At 41.6% G+C, this 15,435-nt stretch overlaps 2 protein-coding genes across 2 annotated transcripts; one reads left to right on the top strand and one right to left on the bottom strand.

Moving 5' to 3' along the window:
• Positions 1-2,370: 2,370 nt before the first annotated feature.
• On the top strand, positions 2,371-4,552 carry b3galt4 (UDP-Gal:betaGlcNAc beta 1,3-galactosyltransferase, polypeptide 4). The gene has a single exon (XM_073470983.1). The coding sequence runs from the start codon at positions 2,581-2,583 to the stop codon at positions 3,694-3,696; it is 1,116 nt and encodes a 371-aa protein (XP_073327084.1). The 5' UTR covers positions 2,371-2,580; the 3' UTR covers positions 3,697-4,552.
• Positions 4,553-7,378: 2,826 nt separating this feature from the next.
• On the bottom strand, positions 7,379-15,161 carry wdr46 (WD repeat domain 46). The gene is made up of 14 exons (XM_073471082.1): positions 15,058-15,161; positions 14,620-14,793; positions 13,346-13,426; positions 13,142-13,254; positions 12,931-13,018; positions 12,579-12,640; positions 12,158-12,262; positions 11,891-12,041; positions 10,743-10,978; positions 9,779-9,932; positions 8,523-8,670; positions 8,234-8,424; positions 7,999-8,112; positions 7,379-7,893 (listed from the first exon to the last, which is right to left on the bottom strand). Exons 1-14 carry the CDS (start codon positions 15,112-15,114, stop codon positions 7,774-7,776), a joined length of 1,794 nt encoding a protein of 597 aa, XP_073327183.1. The 5' UTR covers positions 15,115-15,161; the 3' UTR covers positions 7,379-7,773.
• Between the last annotated feature and the right edge of the window lie 274 nt (positions 15,162-15,435).

The raw sequence follows: 15,435 nt of genomic DNA, 5'->3' as shown, positions 1-15,435 counted from the left end.
AAAATGCTTTTAAAACAAAAGCAATCTAATACAAAGCTACAGATTCAAAGGAAGTTATGGATCTAATTCTTTGAAAGCCACAGTGAACTGTAACAATGATTTACATGAGCCAATGGCTTTAACAGTCCTCAGGTAATCAGGAAACTTGCTCCACGGGTGGAGCAGAGAAACAAAAAGCTGCCTCACCTCATTTGGTTTTTTTATTCTGGGAACACTGACTGAACCTGTCCCAGATGTGCTGAGGGGTCGGGAGGCTTTGTAGCATACAAGTAGATCAGAGATGTATTTATATGTATGTATTTATTTATAGAGAACTAAGAATGTAGCTAAGTACATTTACTCATGTACTGTACTTAAAGACTATTTTGAGGCACTTAGACTTTACTTGAGCATTTCCATTTTCTGCTACTTTATACTTCTACTCCACTACATTTCAGAGGCATATATTGTACTTTTTACTCACTTCATTACTTAGTTACTTTGCCAAAGTAGCACTTTTTAAATTAATTTATTTTACTTGCAATCAGATTAAAACAACACTGATTCAGGTCATTGGAAAAATGCTGAATATCAGATCCCATAACTGTCAGGTGGTATATGCATGCATGTAAATATATGTATAACTTACTGTTACTTGTACTTTTGATTTAATACCAGATTCATTACGGCCTTTACTCAAGTACTATTTGTATGGGCGAGCAAAGTAATATTTTAACATAACACTTTATTTTTACTTTACTTGTGTATGTGTGTAGTTTGACACTACAGGCTGTTTTCACAATCATCTGCTAAATGTTGAAAGTTTCTCCAACCTAAAATCTGAGTTTAAGACGTGTACGTATGAGCAGAACTTAGAGTCCATAACTAATTTATGAGTTGATCCCGGTGCAGTATGCGTCTTCTTATCGTCCTTTTTTGATTTTATTCTTTTTATTCATCTCTAATTTTGCATAACTTTTCCTCTCCCTTTCTCTTCCTGTGATTTTGCATGTTTTATTGCTTTTACTTGTAATGACTCTTTTTGTCTTTTTGTGTTTTTACACTTTCAGTTCTGCCTTCTTGTTTGAACTCACCTTAGACTCAGTCTCCCTTGTGTTTGGCTTGACGGTTGAGTATTTATTCTGTAATACTGCATTCCTGAGTTTCCTGCTTTTGCTTGTTTGTCAAAGCACTTTGTAAACTCTGTTTTTAAAGTTCTATACTGCAGGCCTACATATGTCTTAAACATTTCCAGAGGGTGGTCTTTAAATAGATGCCACCTGGTCACAAAAATGTGCCATTGTTTTCATGCTGTCTGCAGTCACCATGGTCTCAAGATTTATAAATCTCTTTTCTCCCCAAAATGGATTTAATGTAGTTGTGTTTCTTGCACGGCTCACATCAACTAAACAACTACTCTAAATACATACTGAATGAACAAATGCTGCACCACAGGCATTTTTCCATGTCTGTCTCTTCCCATAGTTGCGGTCAGTTGAATCTCTGTAGTAGACCAGCCCGAGAATCATCTAGATTTGCATGAGAGCATTTGCCTTAATTTACATGCCCTCCTCTCCCCTTTTATGAAAACAATATCTGCTCCAAAATAAGGAAAAGAAAAACAAACAGCCAGGAAAAGTCCCTCGGAATGACCACCAGGTGTCGCCCTGCACCATCAGGTGTGGTCGGACGACGTGTGCAGGAGAACAATAGGCGCACAATACACCCTCATATCTACTCAAATGACCCTCCTTAAAATGATCTTTTGGGATGTGTGCTCGCTTCTTTCAAACAAGGGAGTCTTTATTTTATCCCCACATCAATGTTTGCACATTTAGATTGCACATTTTGCCGCAATAATCGGAATCCGGACTTAAGATAGCTGGGTAGATCTTCACGCATGGACATTTTCCAGAGACACAGCCATTAAATGACCAAAACTGCGCCAAATGCACGCATGCAAACATAAAAAAACAAAAAAACAAAAACAAAAAATCTTTATGTTTTAGGTCAGCATGTGTGCACATGGTTGAACGTAGGTCGGAATTTGGGATGTCCAGCTCGATGTGTGTTTATCCGAGTGTGCTGGTTCGCCCACAGGACAGTCACGCAGCCCGATGGTCGGAAAAACACTGCTCATCATCATCATCATCATCATCATCATCATCTTTCCCAGAAGCAGAGCAGAGCATCAGAGCATCACACATTAAAACCCCATCACGTCGCGGTGGAGTTGTCGCCATCATTTGACACATTTCGCAATCGACCTTTGAATCGCTCCAGTTGAGAGGTTTTTTTTTTACAGCCTCGGGCTTTCTGCCGGATCGACCGTTTCATTTGCGCAGCTGCGTACCCCACTTTAGTAGAAAGTGACCGGGCTGCAGCATCAACACAGCAGTACCAGCTGCTTTACTGCATCCTCCGTGGCACCATCAGCGCTCCCCCTCCACCTGCGAGCAGAGATGAGGTCAGGAGCGGGTGAATGATAGAGTGATTCCGCTCGTGGAGACAAAGGGAAGGAGGATCAGGGAGGGGAAAAAAGGGCGAGTTGTAGCGGCTACAGTGGTGTTCAGAGCGGCGCAGTGGTGGTGGGGGTTGGTCATGGTCGGACGGGGGCTGTGGATGTGTAAGCCCCGGTTTGGAAAGCGTGGCAGCAGGCTTGGTGTTTTGCCGTTTCTGTGCGCGGGGATCGCGAGCGCAGCCCTGTTGGCTCTGCTCTTCGTGGACTGCATCGAGACATGGGTCACCTCCATGGGCATGAACACGGTGGTGGAGCCGCACGCCGGCATCATCCCTCCGCAGAGCGTCCCTCCCACCAGACCCGAGGAGTTCCTGCTCATGCCCAGCCCGCTCGTGTGTCAGCGTGCCAAGCCTTACCTCATCACCATGGTTACCTCGGCTCCTGCCAATCAGAGGGCCCGCCAAGCCATCAGAGACACCTGGGGAGGGGAGGTGGAGGTGAGGGGCCTGCGGGTCATGACCCTCTTCATGGTGGGTGTGGCGTCTGACCCCGGGCTGGCCAAGCTGCTGATAGAGGAGGCAAGGGAGAGAGGAGACCTGATCCAGGGCCGCTTTCTGGACACCTACTCCAACCTTACCCTGAAGACCCTGTCCATGCTGGGCTGGGCCCGCCGCTTCTGCCCTCAGGCTCACTTCATGGCCAAAGTGGATGATGACGTCCTGTTCAATCCCAGCACCCTCCTGCACTTCCTGAACAAGAGCCGTAACCCGTATGAACAAGGAGACCTGTACCTTGGCAGGGTGCATCTCCAAGTGGCTCCGAACCGTGACCCGGACAGCAAACACTATCTCCCTTCAGGGGCCTACCCTCCTTCTGTCTTCCCGGACTATTGCAGTGGTACAGCTTATGTCCTGTCCCGCTCTGCATTGCTCAAAATTTCCCTGGCAGCCTCTGCATCACCCTTATCCACCCCTCTACCCCCTGAGGATGTATTTGTTGGTCTGTGTGCCCGGGCAGCTGGGGTGCTGCCCTCTCACTGCCCTCTCTTCTCCGGTGGTCCAGGTGTGCCATATGGGCGCTGCTGCTATCAGGCGATGGTGTCCATCCACCACATCTCGCCCAGGGAGATGCTGCAATACTGGGCTGACATCCACTCATCACAACCCTGCTCCTGGCTGAGTGTACGCGCCTCTCTGGGGATGTGCAAAGTCAGGGCGATGCTCGGTTCAATTCTGGGGCTGGAGAGGGGGCTATAATGAGAAGGAAGACTGAACTCAGTGGGGTTGTCTGTGCCTCGCTTCAATACTGTGAACAGCACAAGTGCACTTGAGGCTGTGAAGCTACACTATGTGCACTGAGAAAATGTCACTTTATTTTTGTAGCTTTATTTTTTTAAACACTACAATGTATTTAACCTGCTTTTTTTTGCAGAAAAGGGGACGACCAGCTGGTGGTACGAAGAACTGTCACAGTAGTCTGTAACCTCTATCCTTTGACTGTTAGAGCATCCGTCCTCCTCGCACTGACACATACAGTATCGTAGATGTCGAGCAAACAATATTAGCATGCTGATATTATACAGTGAGGAAATACAGCTGCTTCTGTTTAAATGCGCACTGGAACAGGTATTCAATTAACACACTAAGTCCTGCATCTATATGCTGCTAAAGTCATATATTTAACACCCCTGTAGTCTTTCACCAGGTACTTTAAACGTAGATGTTAGTTTATGAAGATGCTTAAATGCATGATGCTCCAAATAATAGTACAATAGATATCGAACCACAGGCTTCAAGTGCCCGATATATGATTAAATAAAAATATTAGCTTAAACCTTTTACGATCAAAACAGAAAAATAATCACCTCGATACAGGATGTATTCATGGATTTTAAAGGATCAGTTCAACAAAAAGTTAAAATTCAGTCTTTATCTACTCACCCCCATGTAGATGGAAAGGGGGGAAGACTGTAGTCCACAAAATATTGCTGGAGCTTCACAGCAAAACAAAAAAAAGTAGAATTTCCACTTTTGGGTGAACTTATCCTTTAAGTATTGTGTTTTTCAATAATAATAAACAAAGAAATGGTGAGTGTGAATGACAGCTTTGTGCTGGTGTGTATGTTCTGAGTGCAGTTTAAAATGTGTCAAGATAAAGTCCTGGCGGTCGTGCTTCAACCACAATGTAAACGAAGAGAAAGTCAGTGTGTTTACACTCAGGAAAAATATGTACTGTCACCAATAAACTGCTCTGTATCTTATCTGTAGTTTGCCGGATATCTTTCTTAGAAGAGAAGCACCTACGCACACACACACACACGCACATACAGTATATACACTGCTTTCCGTAAGGGGCTTCCACTTTTCACCATGACAGATGAACCAAAGGAAGGGAGGCATAAGATGTGATGAGGAAACACGTTGGGGAACAACAATAAACAGGTAGTTTGACTATGTTAATAAATAATGAGGATGTGTTTGAGTCATCATTGCTTCCTTACTTGAGTCATCTTTTCCCCTCAACATTCCGGTCTTCAATATTCAAAGAGCTTCAAGTCAAGTTATTTTTTTTAAATCTATTTCTATAGCCCAAATCTCAAATCACAGCTCCACACAGGTACCAGTCTGAGCCATCCTGTTTGAGAGAACAAAATTTGTGTTTAAGCTTTATTTATCCATAAACTCAGATTCCTCTCCTCTTGCATGTTTTCTTTTGTTTTCGTTTTCCTTTGTCTGCTGTAAAGCACTTAAGATTAACTCTGTTGTGTGTAAAGTGCTATATAAATAGAGTTCAATTATTCAGCAAGTCTCACTGAAGTCACTTACACAATAAATAATATACACAGACTATGTAATGTATCGGTAAATCGACCTTAAATGTCCAACGAAGGAACAAGCATTTCTAACTTAAAAGTATTTAGCAGTCCCAAGATGTTACTGGAAGCCAGTCCTCCGAGTTTAAAGCTAATCCCTCCTGTGATCTGGTCCAGCCTGCCCTTGCAATTCAACTTTGGAAATTAACTTTAGTTAGACAAATATTTGGTTGTCACATCTCTTCCTGAATTCCTCAAGCTGTAGTTCCTCTTCCACCTTTCCCTTACCTCTATATTTATCACTTCTTAAAACCCACTTTTGTAGATTTGCTTACAGGTGATGTTATGTTTAATGGCTAATTGTCCCAATTAGCCATTTTCCCTCCCCGGTGTCATGTGACTTGTTAGTGTTACAAGGTCTCAGGTGTGAATGGGGAGCAGGTGTGTTAAATTTGGTGTTATCACTCTCACACTCTCTCCTACTGGTCACTGGAAGTTCAACATGGCACCTCATGGCAAAGAACTCTCTGAGGATCTGAAAAAAATAATTGTTGCTCTACATAAAGATGGCCTAGGCTATAAGAAGATTGCCAACACCCTGAAACTGAGTTGCAGGATGGTGGACGAGACCATACAGCGGTTTAACAGGACAGGTTCCACTCAGAAAAGGCCTCTCCATGGTCGACCAAAGAAGTTGAGTGTACGTGCTCAGCGTTATATCCAGAGGTTGTCTTTGGAAAATAGACGTATGAGTGCTGCCAGCATTGCTGCAGAGGTTGAAGGGGTGGGGGGTCAGCCTGTCAGTGCTCAGACCATACGCCGCACACTGCATATATATATATATATGTTTATATGTATGTATATATATGTATATATATATGTATATATATGTATATATGTGTATATATATATATGTGTATATATGTGTATATATATATATGTGTATATATATATATGTATATATGTATGTATATATGTATATGTCACTCCCCACAAGCGGCACAGTGAATAATGTAGGTACCAGGTTTTAAAGAGGAAGTGGAATAAAGGAAAGATACTATCTGGTTCTGCTGTGGTGACTTTGGTTATTTGTTTTCAAACCATCCATGATGAGTATAAACACTGTTATAGTAGTGCAATGCTACACAAGTGGACTGCTTTTCAAAGCCTGGTGCCTGCATCACCCACAATGCAACTTAGCCACTGACATCACTGGAGGTAATGTATCAGATTACATGCAGCTTCCTCTGGAGTCACAAAAGGCTTTACACTACTTTTTTTGCCACATATGTAGTAGTACTCCCCAAGTCCTGTAAACACACTTTAATGTGTGAAATTAGGGTAGCCCTTTAATGAATTAAAGGTCCAGTGTGTGGGATTTAATGACATCCAGTAGTGAGGTTGCAGAAACACACGTAATACCCCTGGTCTCAGATGATTCTACAGCAGTGTTTCTCCAACTTCTTTAGACCAAGGACCACTTAACCAATAAAAACAAAACCTCATGGACCACCTAACGTTACCTTCTCAACATCCCCAAAAAACAATCTGCGTACTTCAACTGTATATTATAAATTACAGCCTAATTAGATGACAGTCTTGCAAAATAGCTAGCATTTTCTCTGTTGCCATCTCAATGGGTACAATGGAGAGTGTAGCAATGTCTGGCTCCAAACTGGAGAATTTTAGTCAATGGCTGATCCTTTTTGACATTTATCGTAAATGTGCTATGCAGACAGTTTCACAAAATGTTCGGTTACATTGCTGAGGTCTGACAACATAGCAGAAATGGCAATTAAAAATAATGTTTGAATTTTCATACAAGTTGATCCAATGTTAAAAACAACACCTCACTATGAGGCTTTGCAGTCGCTCATTATCGCATACAGTTTGAGAAACACTTAATTTAGAACATATTTTACTAGGGGGCTCTCGCAGACCACTGGTGGTCCACAGAACACACTTTGTTCTACACTTATGAAAACAGACATAAATATTGTATCCCATTTCTGCCAACGGACCCCCCTAAATTCTAAGCAATAGTCCTTTATATATTAAACGTGTGAGCATGTTTAACATTCAGTTGTAATCTCAAATAACACTTAATTAATTCAAAAAGCATCATCTTACTTTTAGAACATATTTATATAAAACATTTGACAAACACTCAGTCAGTCAACAAGATCAAATGTGAAAAACTTGTTTAGCAGTAGAGAAAAAAACCCACGCCAGCCATGGAACCTCACATTACCTCAGTACTCATGCAGACAGGGAGTACTTCAGGCTGCAGCAATTAAACAGAACAGACTATCACCGCAATCAACATTGAATTCTGATGAAAGCATTATTCAGAATTCAAGTCTCAACTTGAGTGACGCAACAACATACAGGATTTCTGCACTTCATTTTTTGTTCCCTCAGTGGAGCAACTCGCCCAAAAAATGTGTCCTTTATATGAATGTAAAAGGTCACTCCCACAGAAAGTCACTGGGTTCTGGGCTGCACAAAGGGTCCTCCTTTTCTATTTCTTGAATCTGTCCAGAGCAGAACTCTGGCTAGAGAACACTGTCGCCTTCTGTTGCCTCTGATTTCTCTCTTTTTCCATCTTCATTTTGGTCTCCACAGTTTTCCTGATCACATCCTGGGGGGTAAACAAGTCAAGATAGATGAGCTTGACACTGCACATGCAGCAGAAAGATCATTAAATGACTGCATCAGTCTTTATCTTATATTCTGGATTTCTTACCCTCTGGTCCTCATAAGCCACTTGTTTCTTGCGCCTTTCAACACCGCCAGCAGAACTACGACCTTTTGTCTTATACTTGGGAATAAACTTTTCTTTGGCCAATGGGTCAAAGCCCTGGGGAGACAAAAAATGCATTTAAAGGCTATAAATAAGATAAAACTTTCATGACCACGAAGTAAAGATCTATATCTTAAAATGACATTAGATGTGTGCCAATCAAGATGCAGACACTGACCAGAGCTTGGACTCTGTCTTGGTGCCTTTGCGCAAAGCTGGCACGGTCAACCTGCCCGAGCTCGGTTGGGTCGAGGCTGATAAGCTCTGGCTGGATTTTCTCCAGCAGGGCTTTGACCTCCCACTCTTGCCTCTGCTTTGCACTGCGGAATGGATTTGCATCCAGACCATCAAAGTTAGGCTCTCCCGCGCCTGTCAATGCAAATGGAGGGAGATGAAGGTAAAGATGGGAACGGCTTCAATGCACAGAAAAATTTTAATACATGGTATAATGTGAAATTGAGCAGGACCTGGAACGAGCATGCTGGTGAAACCATCACCGTGCCCCACCCCGAGCACATCTTCAAAGGGACAGAAGTGCAGGCCCCAAACTGTTCCTCGAACTCTGTGAGCCATGTAGGGTTTAGTCACTGGAGTGCTCCACACGTCCCTGTACACCTGCAGGGACAGTTTTCAGATGCAGATAAAGTTATATGAGCAGGCATCACGTGTATAAAAACATATACGGTTCAGGGCAGGTTCACTGAGAGCAAAGTTCTCTTTTTCAGGAACACCCTGGTTAAATACACAGTTACACATTCACACCTTCCTATCTTAGATTAGCAGATTTATCCTGCCGGTTCAGTGATTGACTGCAGACCCTCCTGTCCGAGTCCGCTTCTCTAATCTTCTGCTGTGTCATAGGTAGTTTTAAGCTATAGCGGGCAAAGCGTCTGCTTGTTTTGTAAATCTTTGGCAAGAAAAAGTCGCCACACAACTTATTTACACTTGACTTTTCATACAAGGAAAAGCAGCTGTAATTGATAAAGTCAAAAACGACATTCCATTTCGATGAACTAGTCTTGCTGTCTTGTTATTGTGCATGCGTACTAACTTGGTCAGACAATGGCATCACAGCTGGTCTACTCTCTAGTTTCATTTGTTTCTGTTGCAGAAGATCCTGTCTTCTCAATATCGCAGCTTTAAAATAGGCCTGGTTAATAGACTTGTAGACTCTATTTAAAAACTGTGTTTGCATGTCTTTTGCCTATGCCTTCAAATCTGGCTCGATTTTGAGCTAAGGAAAAAGAAATGCAAAGACATGAAGAGAATTTACCTGATTATGAACACACCCACTCTCTTGAGTGCACCTGTGACAACTGTTCAGAGCTACGCCTACACCAGCCTTGATGTGTGTGAGCTATTTGTTTTTACACACCCTGAGGAAGTTGAAAGGGATACATGCTGAGCCCACTTAGTAAACACTTTTTTCTGTCTCTTTTTTTTTTTTTAGCAGTGTGCTTTGCTGTCATTTTGTAGTGAAGGTACTTGTCTAAGCTCTCTCTCCTCCTTTTTCTAGGAACCAAAAGTAAACCGCAGACACTAGCATGTCTGTATTGAGTGTTGTCACAATTCAGTGACATTTGTTTCAGTATATTGTGTCTGTGCTGCTCATGATAAAAGTGTGTTCACTTGCAACAAACTTCTCCAAATGCATTACTTCCTCTGCGCTGGATCGGTTTTCAATAACAAATCATTAATTACACAGTATGGAGTTGATAATGACCTGGACAATATCCCCCGTGGCTGCAGACAGCACTCCCCTCTGGCTCAGTGACAAACAGGAAGCTCCAGCAGGCAGGAAGTAGGACTTCAAGGGCTTAAACGCTCTAATGTCATACACCTTCAGCTTTTTATCCATGCCAGATGTCACCATGTATCTGCCAGGAGAGAGGAGACAGGTGCTCGAGATTGCTCTCTGGTGGACACTGACGGAAGTGCAGCTCACTTTCACAACAGAAAAAGTCATCATTATTCATCCTGATCATAAAACTGTTTATCAATGTGTTAAACACATAGAAAGGAAGAAGCAGAACGAGTGTCAATAATTAAAAGGACTTATTAAACTCTAGGGGTATAATAATTCCCTAAATTTGGTTTGGCTCAGACCTAAATTTTTCTTTTTGTTTGGTTTTGGGGGGCAGGGGTTTTGGGTGAATAAGAAATACTATGAAGGTAAAATAACTTTATAAATGAGTTCACATAAATGAACTTGCTTAAAAAAACCCCAATTCTCTTAAGACCAGGCTTTCAGCCAACAGAAGCAAACAGCTGTTTACAACAGGACATAGTCCAACAAAGTGACAAAACTAGAAGATTTAGGATGCGAGGGGGCATCTGTTTTGAGGGGGAAATTTATTTATTCACAGTTTTTGTCCTTTAAAAAGCAGGAAGTAAAGAGTTTTCTGACACATCTTTGTGAGTAAAAGTGAAAGATGAATTACTGATGCAGAAGTAGCAGCTGGTTGGGATGGGGGTTGGAGGGTGTCCAGAATTGTGAACCAAGACCATGGATGTTTGTATTGTGGCTTCAAGCTCAGTTTCAGAATAGTTACACCCCTATTACACTCCCAAAGAATTCAGTAAAATGTTGCGGACAACTATCCACAGCTTCCTGCCTCTAAATACATTCCAATAACCTTGTTTTCCTACATAAGAAATGGTAATAACTTCTGTTTTCAGTGACTCACGTGCCCGTCTTGTCCACAGTGACGGAGCGAACGCCGCCCTGATGACAGAGCATCTTGACAAGGGCCTCCTTCTGGTTGGGTGACCAGAGGGTGACTGTGCCGTTGTGGTGGCCGAGATGGATAATGGCATTGTGTGGGTTCTGGCACATCACGTCAAGCCGGCCAGTCTTGGTGCAGATGGCTGTCACCTCCTTTCCCACAGACACGTCCAGGTACTGCAGGAAACCTGTAGCACTCTGACAATTCAAGTGACAGGAAGGTTTGTCAGTGTGTTTGCTTTTAGATTAGTTGTTTTTGCTTTACTCTACATGACTGTGAGGCGCAGAGGGAGAGATGTGACTCAAAGATACTACTCGCTAATTTCAGGGGACAAATGATGATGACAGGATCGATTCATTTCAAATATGAAAACATAATTACATGAGTAATTGTGTAGATGAATAACACTATTATCAGATCATTTTTAAAGGAATGTATTTGAATTTAGCCACATTCCCAACCCTGAAAACATATCGATTGAAATAAGCCATTTTCCAAACTTTCGAGAGTTTGCACAAACCCCGTCAGCTTATCGACACATGCTTCCATTTTTCAGTTTTTGTTCAAACTGTCAGAAAAGCAATAATTCTACTTTGTGTTTATTATTTTGCAAACTACATCCTCAACAGTTAACATGCAGTTAAATTAAAGTAAAACTTCACCAAATATTAGCATTGTTAAAAAAACAACCAGGAAAAAAAGAAACAAAGAAACAAAACATAAAATGGCTCCATGTAGCTCGCGCCGTGCAATCCAAGTCTCTGCCCTGACAACATGAAAAGACGTTATTTACGCAAATCTTCACTGTAGCTACTAAGATAAAATCGCTAGCGTAGCCAGGTTTTGTGGACTATGAAACTTCACCTGACTTTACACTGACATGGGGTTGAGGTAGATAATGACTGAATTTTCACTTTTGGGTGAACTTTAATACCTCTCTGACAGCATCAATCAAACTGAACATTATTATCCTCTTAAAGGCAGAATTAATGGCAGAGCTGTTGCGTTGGATTACAGCAGATTGTACAAGCGTACTTAATGAAGTGACTGGTGAGTGTATTTAAAAAATTAACATGCAAAATCTACAAGAACAGTTTTAATGAACCTACCGCTGTGGCAAGCAAGAAGTGGTACGGGAGGAACTGCATTCGCAAGACGTCATTGAATTTGCGGATGCAGTGAAGCTCTATTCCATTGGAGTCGTAGATATACAGCCACTTCTTCTGAGCCACTGCATACATGGCCTCACTATGGAGCCACCTACAAAAAGACAGAACATTTATTTTTTTCACACGGATGATGATTACAGCTGTTGTTAGTTGAAGCATGCCTGTAATATTCAATGTTTTGTGCTTTGTGTAATGCTGATGACTTACTTCACATCATTCACAGACTCCATCACGTTTATCTCACACATTAGCTGTTTGGACTGCCAGTCTATACAGGCAACATGGCCTCTCCTCCCACCAAGCAGCAGGTGACTGAAGGGAAGAGAAGAGAACAAACTGTTAACATCAATATTTATTTTTTTTTATTATCACAGTTATCTAAAATATTTTGAAATCGCAACACCCCGAGTGCACACATATGGTTTACATTCACATTATATTCACTTCCTTTTATACCACCTTTAAATACTCTCTTCTAATTTATTGCCTATTCTAATGGTTTATTCTATGTTAATTAAAATATTGTAATATTTGTTTGTAAAGTTTCTGTCTGTAGAGTGAAGCTGTGTACTGTATAGTGATGATCAAGCTGAACTTGGAATGAATAGCATTAGAGAGTGATACTGACCGTCCAGTCTTGCTATAATCCACTCGATACGGTCCAAACTGAGACAGTTTCAGATTAAAATACTGAGGAGGAAGTGAGAGAGAGAAAAACAAATTAATCAAAGGCAAATAATCTGACCAACAACAGGAGACCTGGAATACAATTTATAAAAGGTGCTCTTAAATTAAATTTAAATGCAATTCAAACATCATAAAATTATTGTCATTTTTTATTTTGCCGTAAACGATTTTGACATCCTTACTAAAAGTACGTATTAGTATTTAAATCAATATTTTACAACAAAGGCCTGGGCACTTAAATGTCTGAAGTGAAATCTTCCAGCATCGACACGAATGTCCAGTCAGTGTCCCACCTTTGACCCAGATGTTATGTCCACAGCATCTGCAATATCTTCCTGAGAGATTGTACATGTGTCCTCATCTTCGTCTCCTTCTAGAAAACTGAGATTGGAGGGAAAGGTGTCACAACCAGGCTTTGAAGGAACGGCTTAAAGTAACATTTTTCACAGTTTAATCTCCATCACATTATACAGTGTGACACAGAGAAGCAAAGAGAAAATGTACCCTGCATCCTCTGGGAGTAGGAGGTCGAATCGGGCAGCTTGTTTCTGGGCCATTTCTGATGCTTTTTCTGAGCGGGTTATCACGTCTTTCAGCTTGTAATGAGTACCGCGAGGCTGGGAGAAGAAGAACAAGTTAATGTCTTAGTGAGCAAACCCCACTTATTTACTAGAGAGATTTTTTAATAAGTAAAATTGGGGTGCTTACCTTTTTAGTTTTATCTTTCCTCTTGAACTTCTTTATCCTGTCCTCTGGAATAGGAGCAGGCCCAGGGAAAGGGTCAGTTTTCTGAAAGAATATGAACAATAATCAGAAGAAATATATTATTTACTTTGTCAAAAGTCCCAAATTGATTTGAAAAGATGTTATTTACATGCTTTTTCAAGCCTAAATCTTCAATGTAGCTGCTAAGCCAAAAGCATCCTGGATGAAGCAATGATTTAATAACTAAAGTCTGGATGCAGCTTCGTAGTCAGAGCCCTGTTCATTCTTATGAAAGCTGCTCAGTGGCGAATGGAGCTAAAAAGCTAGATTTCCGAGGTATAAAATTACCTGTTGTGGGGCACATAGAGTGTGCGCACTGGAGACTTATGTCGATCGAGCTGGCTAACTTCTGGTTTAGTGCCTGGCTAACTTGAATGGGAATAACATTAAATTAATTAATTGTGTAGCTCTTCTAGACTTTCCAAATGTTATCAGTCTGAATGGCTTGACAGTGAAACGAGTCATTTCACTGGGATTGTGACACTCCAAAAAATGTATCCACCATTTTAGAGCTGCTTCTTTCAAGAAGTTTAATGTAAGCTAAAGTTTGGCCACTATGAAAATTGACTTCAAGGCCTTGCACTCTTCCTGGGGGCTCAGTCTGAGGTGGGTGCACAAGCTCAAATGCAAATCAAGGATGTAGATAAAGGTTTATCAAATCATTTTGGGATCTTGTGGCTTCCGGAGGGACTTGCATTGCTTCGGACAAACTGCACGGAGGCATTTATTGTTGATGTTTTTGGTTGTTTCTCTAATGTTTTAAAACAAGTCCCCATCTACTTCAGTTGTTTAGGAGAATGCTGCAAAAATGTTTTGCTGTGAAGCTCCAGAAATGTTTTGAGGACTACAAAACTTCCTCCAACTTTCCAACGGCATGAGGGTGAGTAGATGATGTCTGAACTTTAATTTCGGGGTGAACTCATCCTTTAACTATTTCAAGGAATCTAAAATATGTCAGGTTGGAGTTTGGGGACATTTGAATTAAACTACTACACTATTTCCAATTGGATGGAATAGGGCAGCAGTATACAGAAACAGATTGTGTATTGTCAGGAACTGTGGAATATAACGATTTATACAATCATAAGGAAAAACAAAAGAAACACCTTAAGGACCATTTCATATCAGGTATTTAATCAAATTCCCTGTGATATTCAGTAGGAGTTCCCACTTCTCAGTTGACAGTGACAACTTGAGTCGGTCACACATAGCCTTACCCCTGATATGAACTTCTTTCCATCTCTTTCATCCCCTTCTTGCTTTCTTTTCGTTGTTTTCTGTGTCTTTTGCTCCTCTTGTTGCACAGGCTGTTCAGTCTGTTCTTCGTCTTTTCCCACTTTGTTGTCATCTTTCCCCTCCTTCGGTTCCTCCTGCCAGTAACGAGCTGGAGGCTGTTAAAGAGGAGAAAACAACGACAAGTTAGCAGGAGGAAACACGAGGATACAGTGCATTATTTTTGTGTATTAGCCTGTCGTCCTCCAGGACCCCGTACACCAGCACTACTTGCGTTAGCTGCCCGATGCTAGCAAATAATCAGCCAATGCTACGTTTCTGTCAGTTTGAAAAGCACTGTGCTAGTCTGCCTTAGCTGATTATATCAAACGTTTGACACGGTTACAGTGACGTCCTCTTACTACTTCTTTATTCGTAGTTACCTTCTTCTTTTTCCCCACGTGTGAATCCTTCACCGTTGCCTCGCCGGGAGACGCCATCTTTGTTGTATACGTTTTTTCCTTCTTCTTCTTCTTCTAAAGAATTTCCGGCAGACTAGACGCAGCGCATGCGCATTGCTGCCCTCCACTGGCCACTTGTAGAATTGCATTGAATGAATTAAATCCTTATGGAGAGTCCAGATGGAGAAAATGACTTGCAGTTTTTGTTGTTTCATAATGTTCTGAGCTGAAAAGGGATCTCAATAAATGACTCTCCACAAATGCATTTTAAATCAGGTTGCTTACCAACCATTGCCAGCCCATGATTAAGTGCACAGTGACCCAGTCTCAGCTTTCTTGTTACCACACTGTCCCTCCTGT

The sequence above is a fragment of the Pagrus major genome, chromosome 7 (assembly GCF_040436345.1).
Source record: "Pagrus major chromosome 7, Pma_NU_1.0".
Lineage (NCBI taxonomy): Eukaryota > Metazoa > Chordata > Actinopteri > Spariformes > Sparidae > Pagrus > Pagrus major.
The sequence above is the reverse complement of the archived record's forward strand: the minus strand, read 5'-3'. Positions and strand labels throughout refer to the sequence as shown.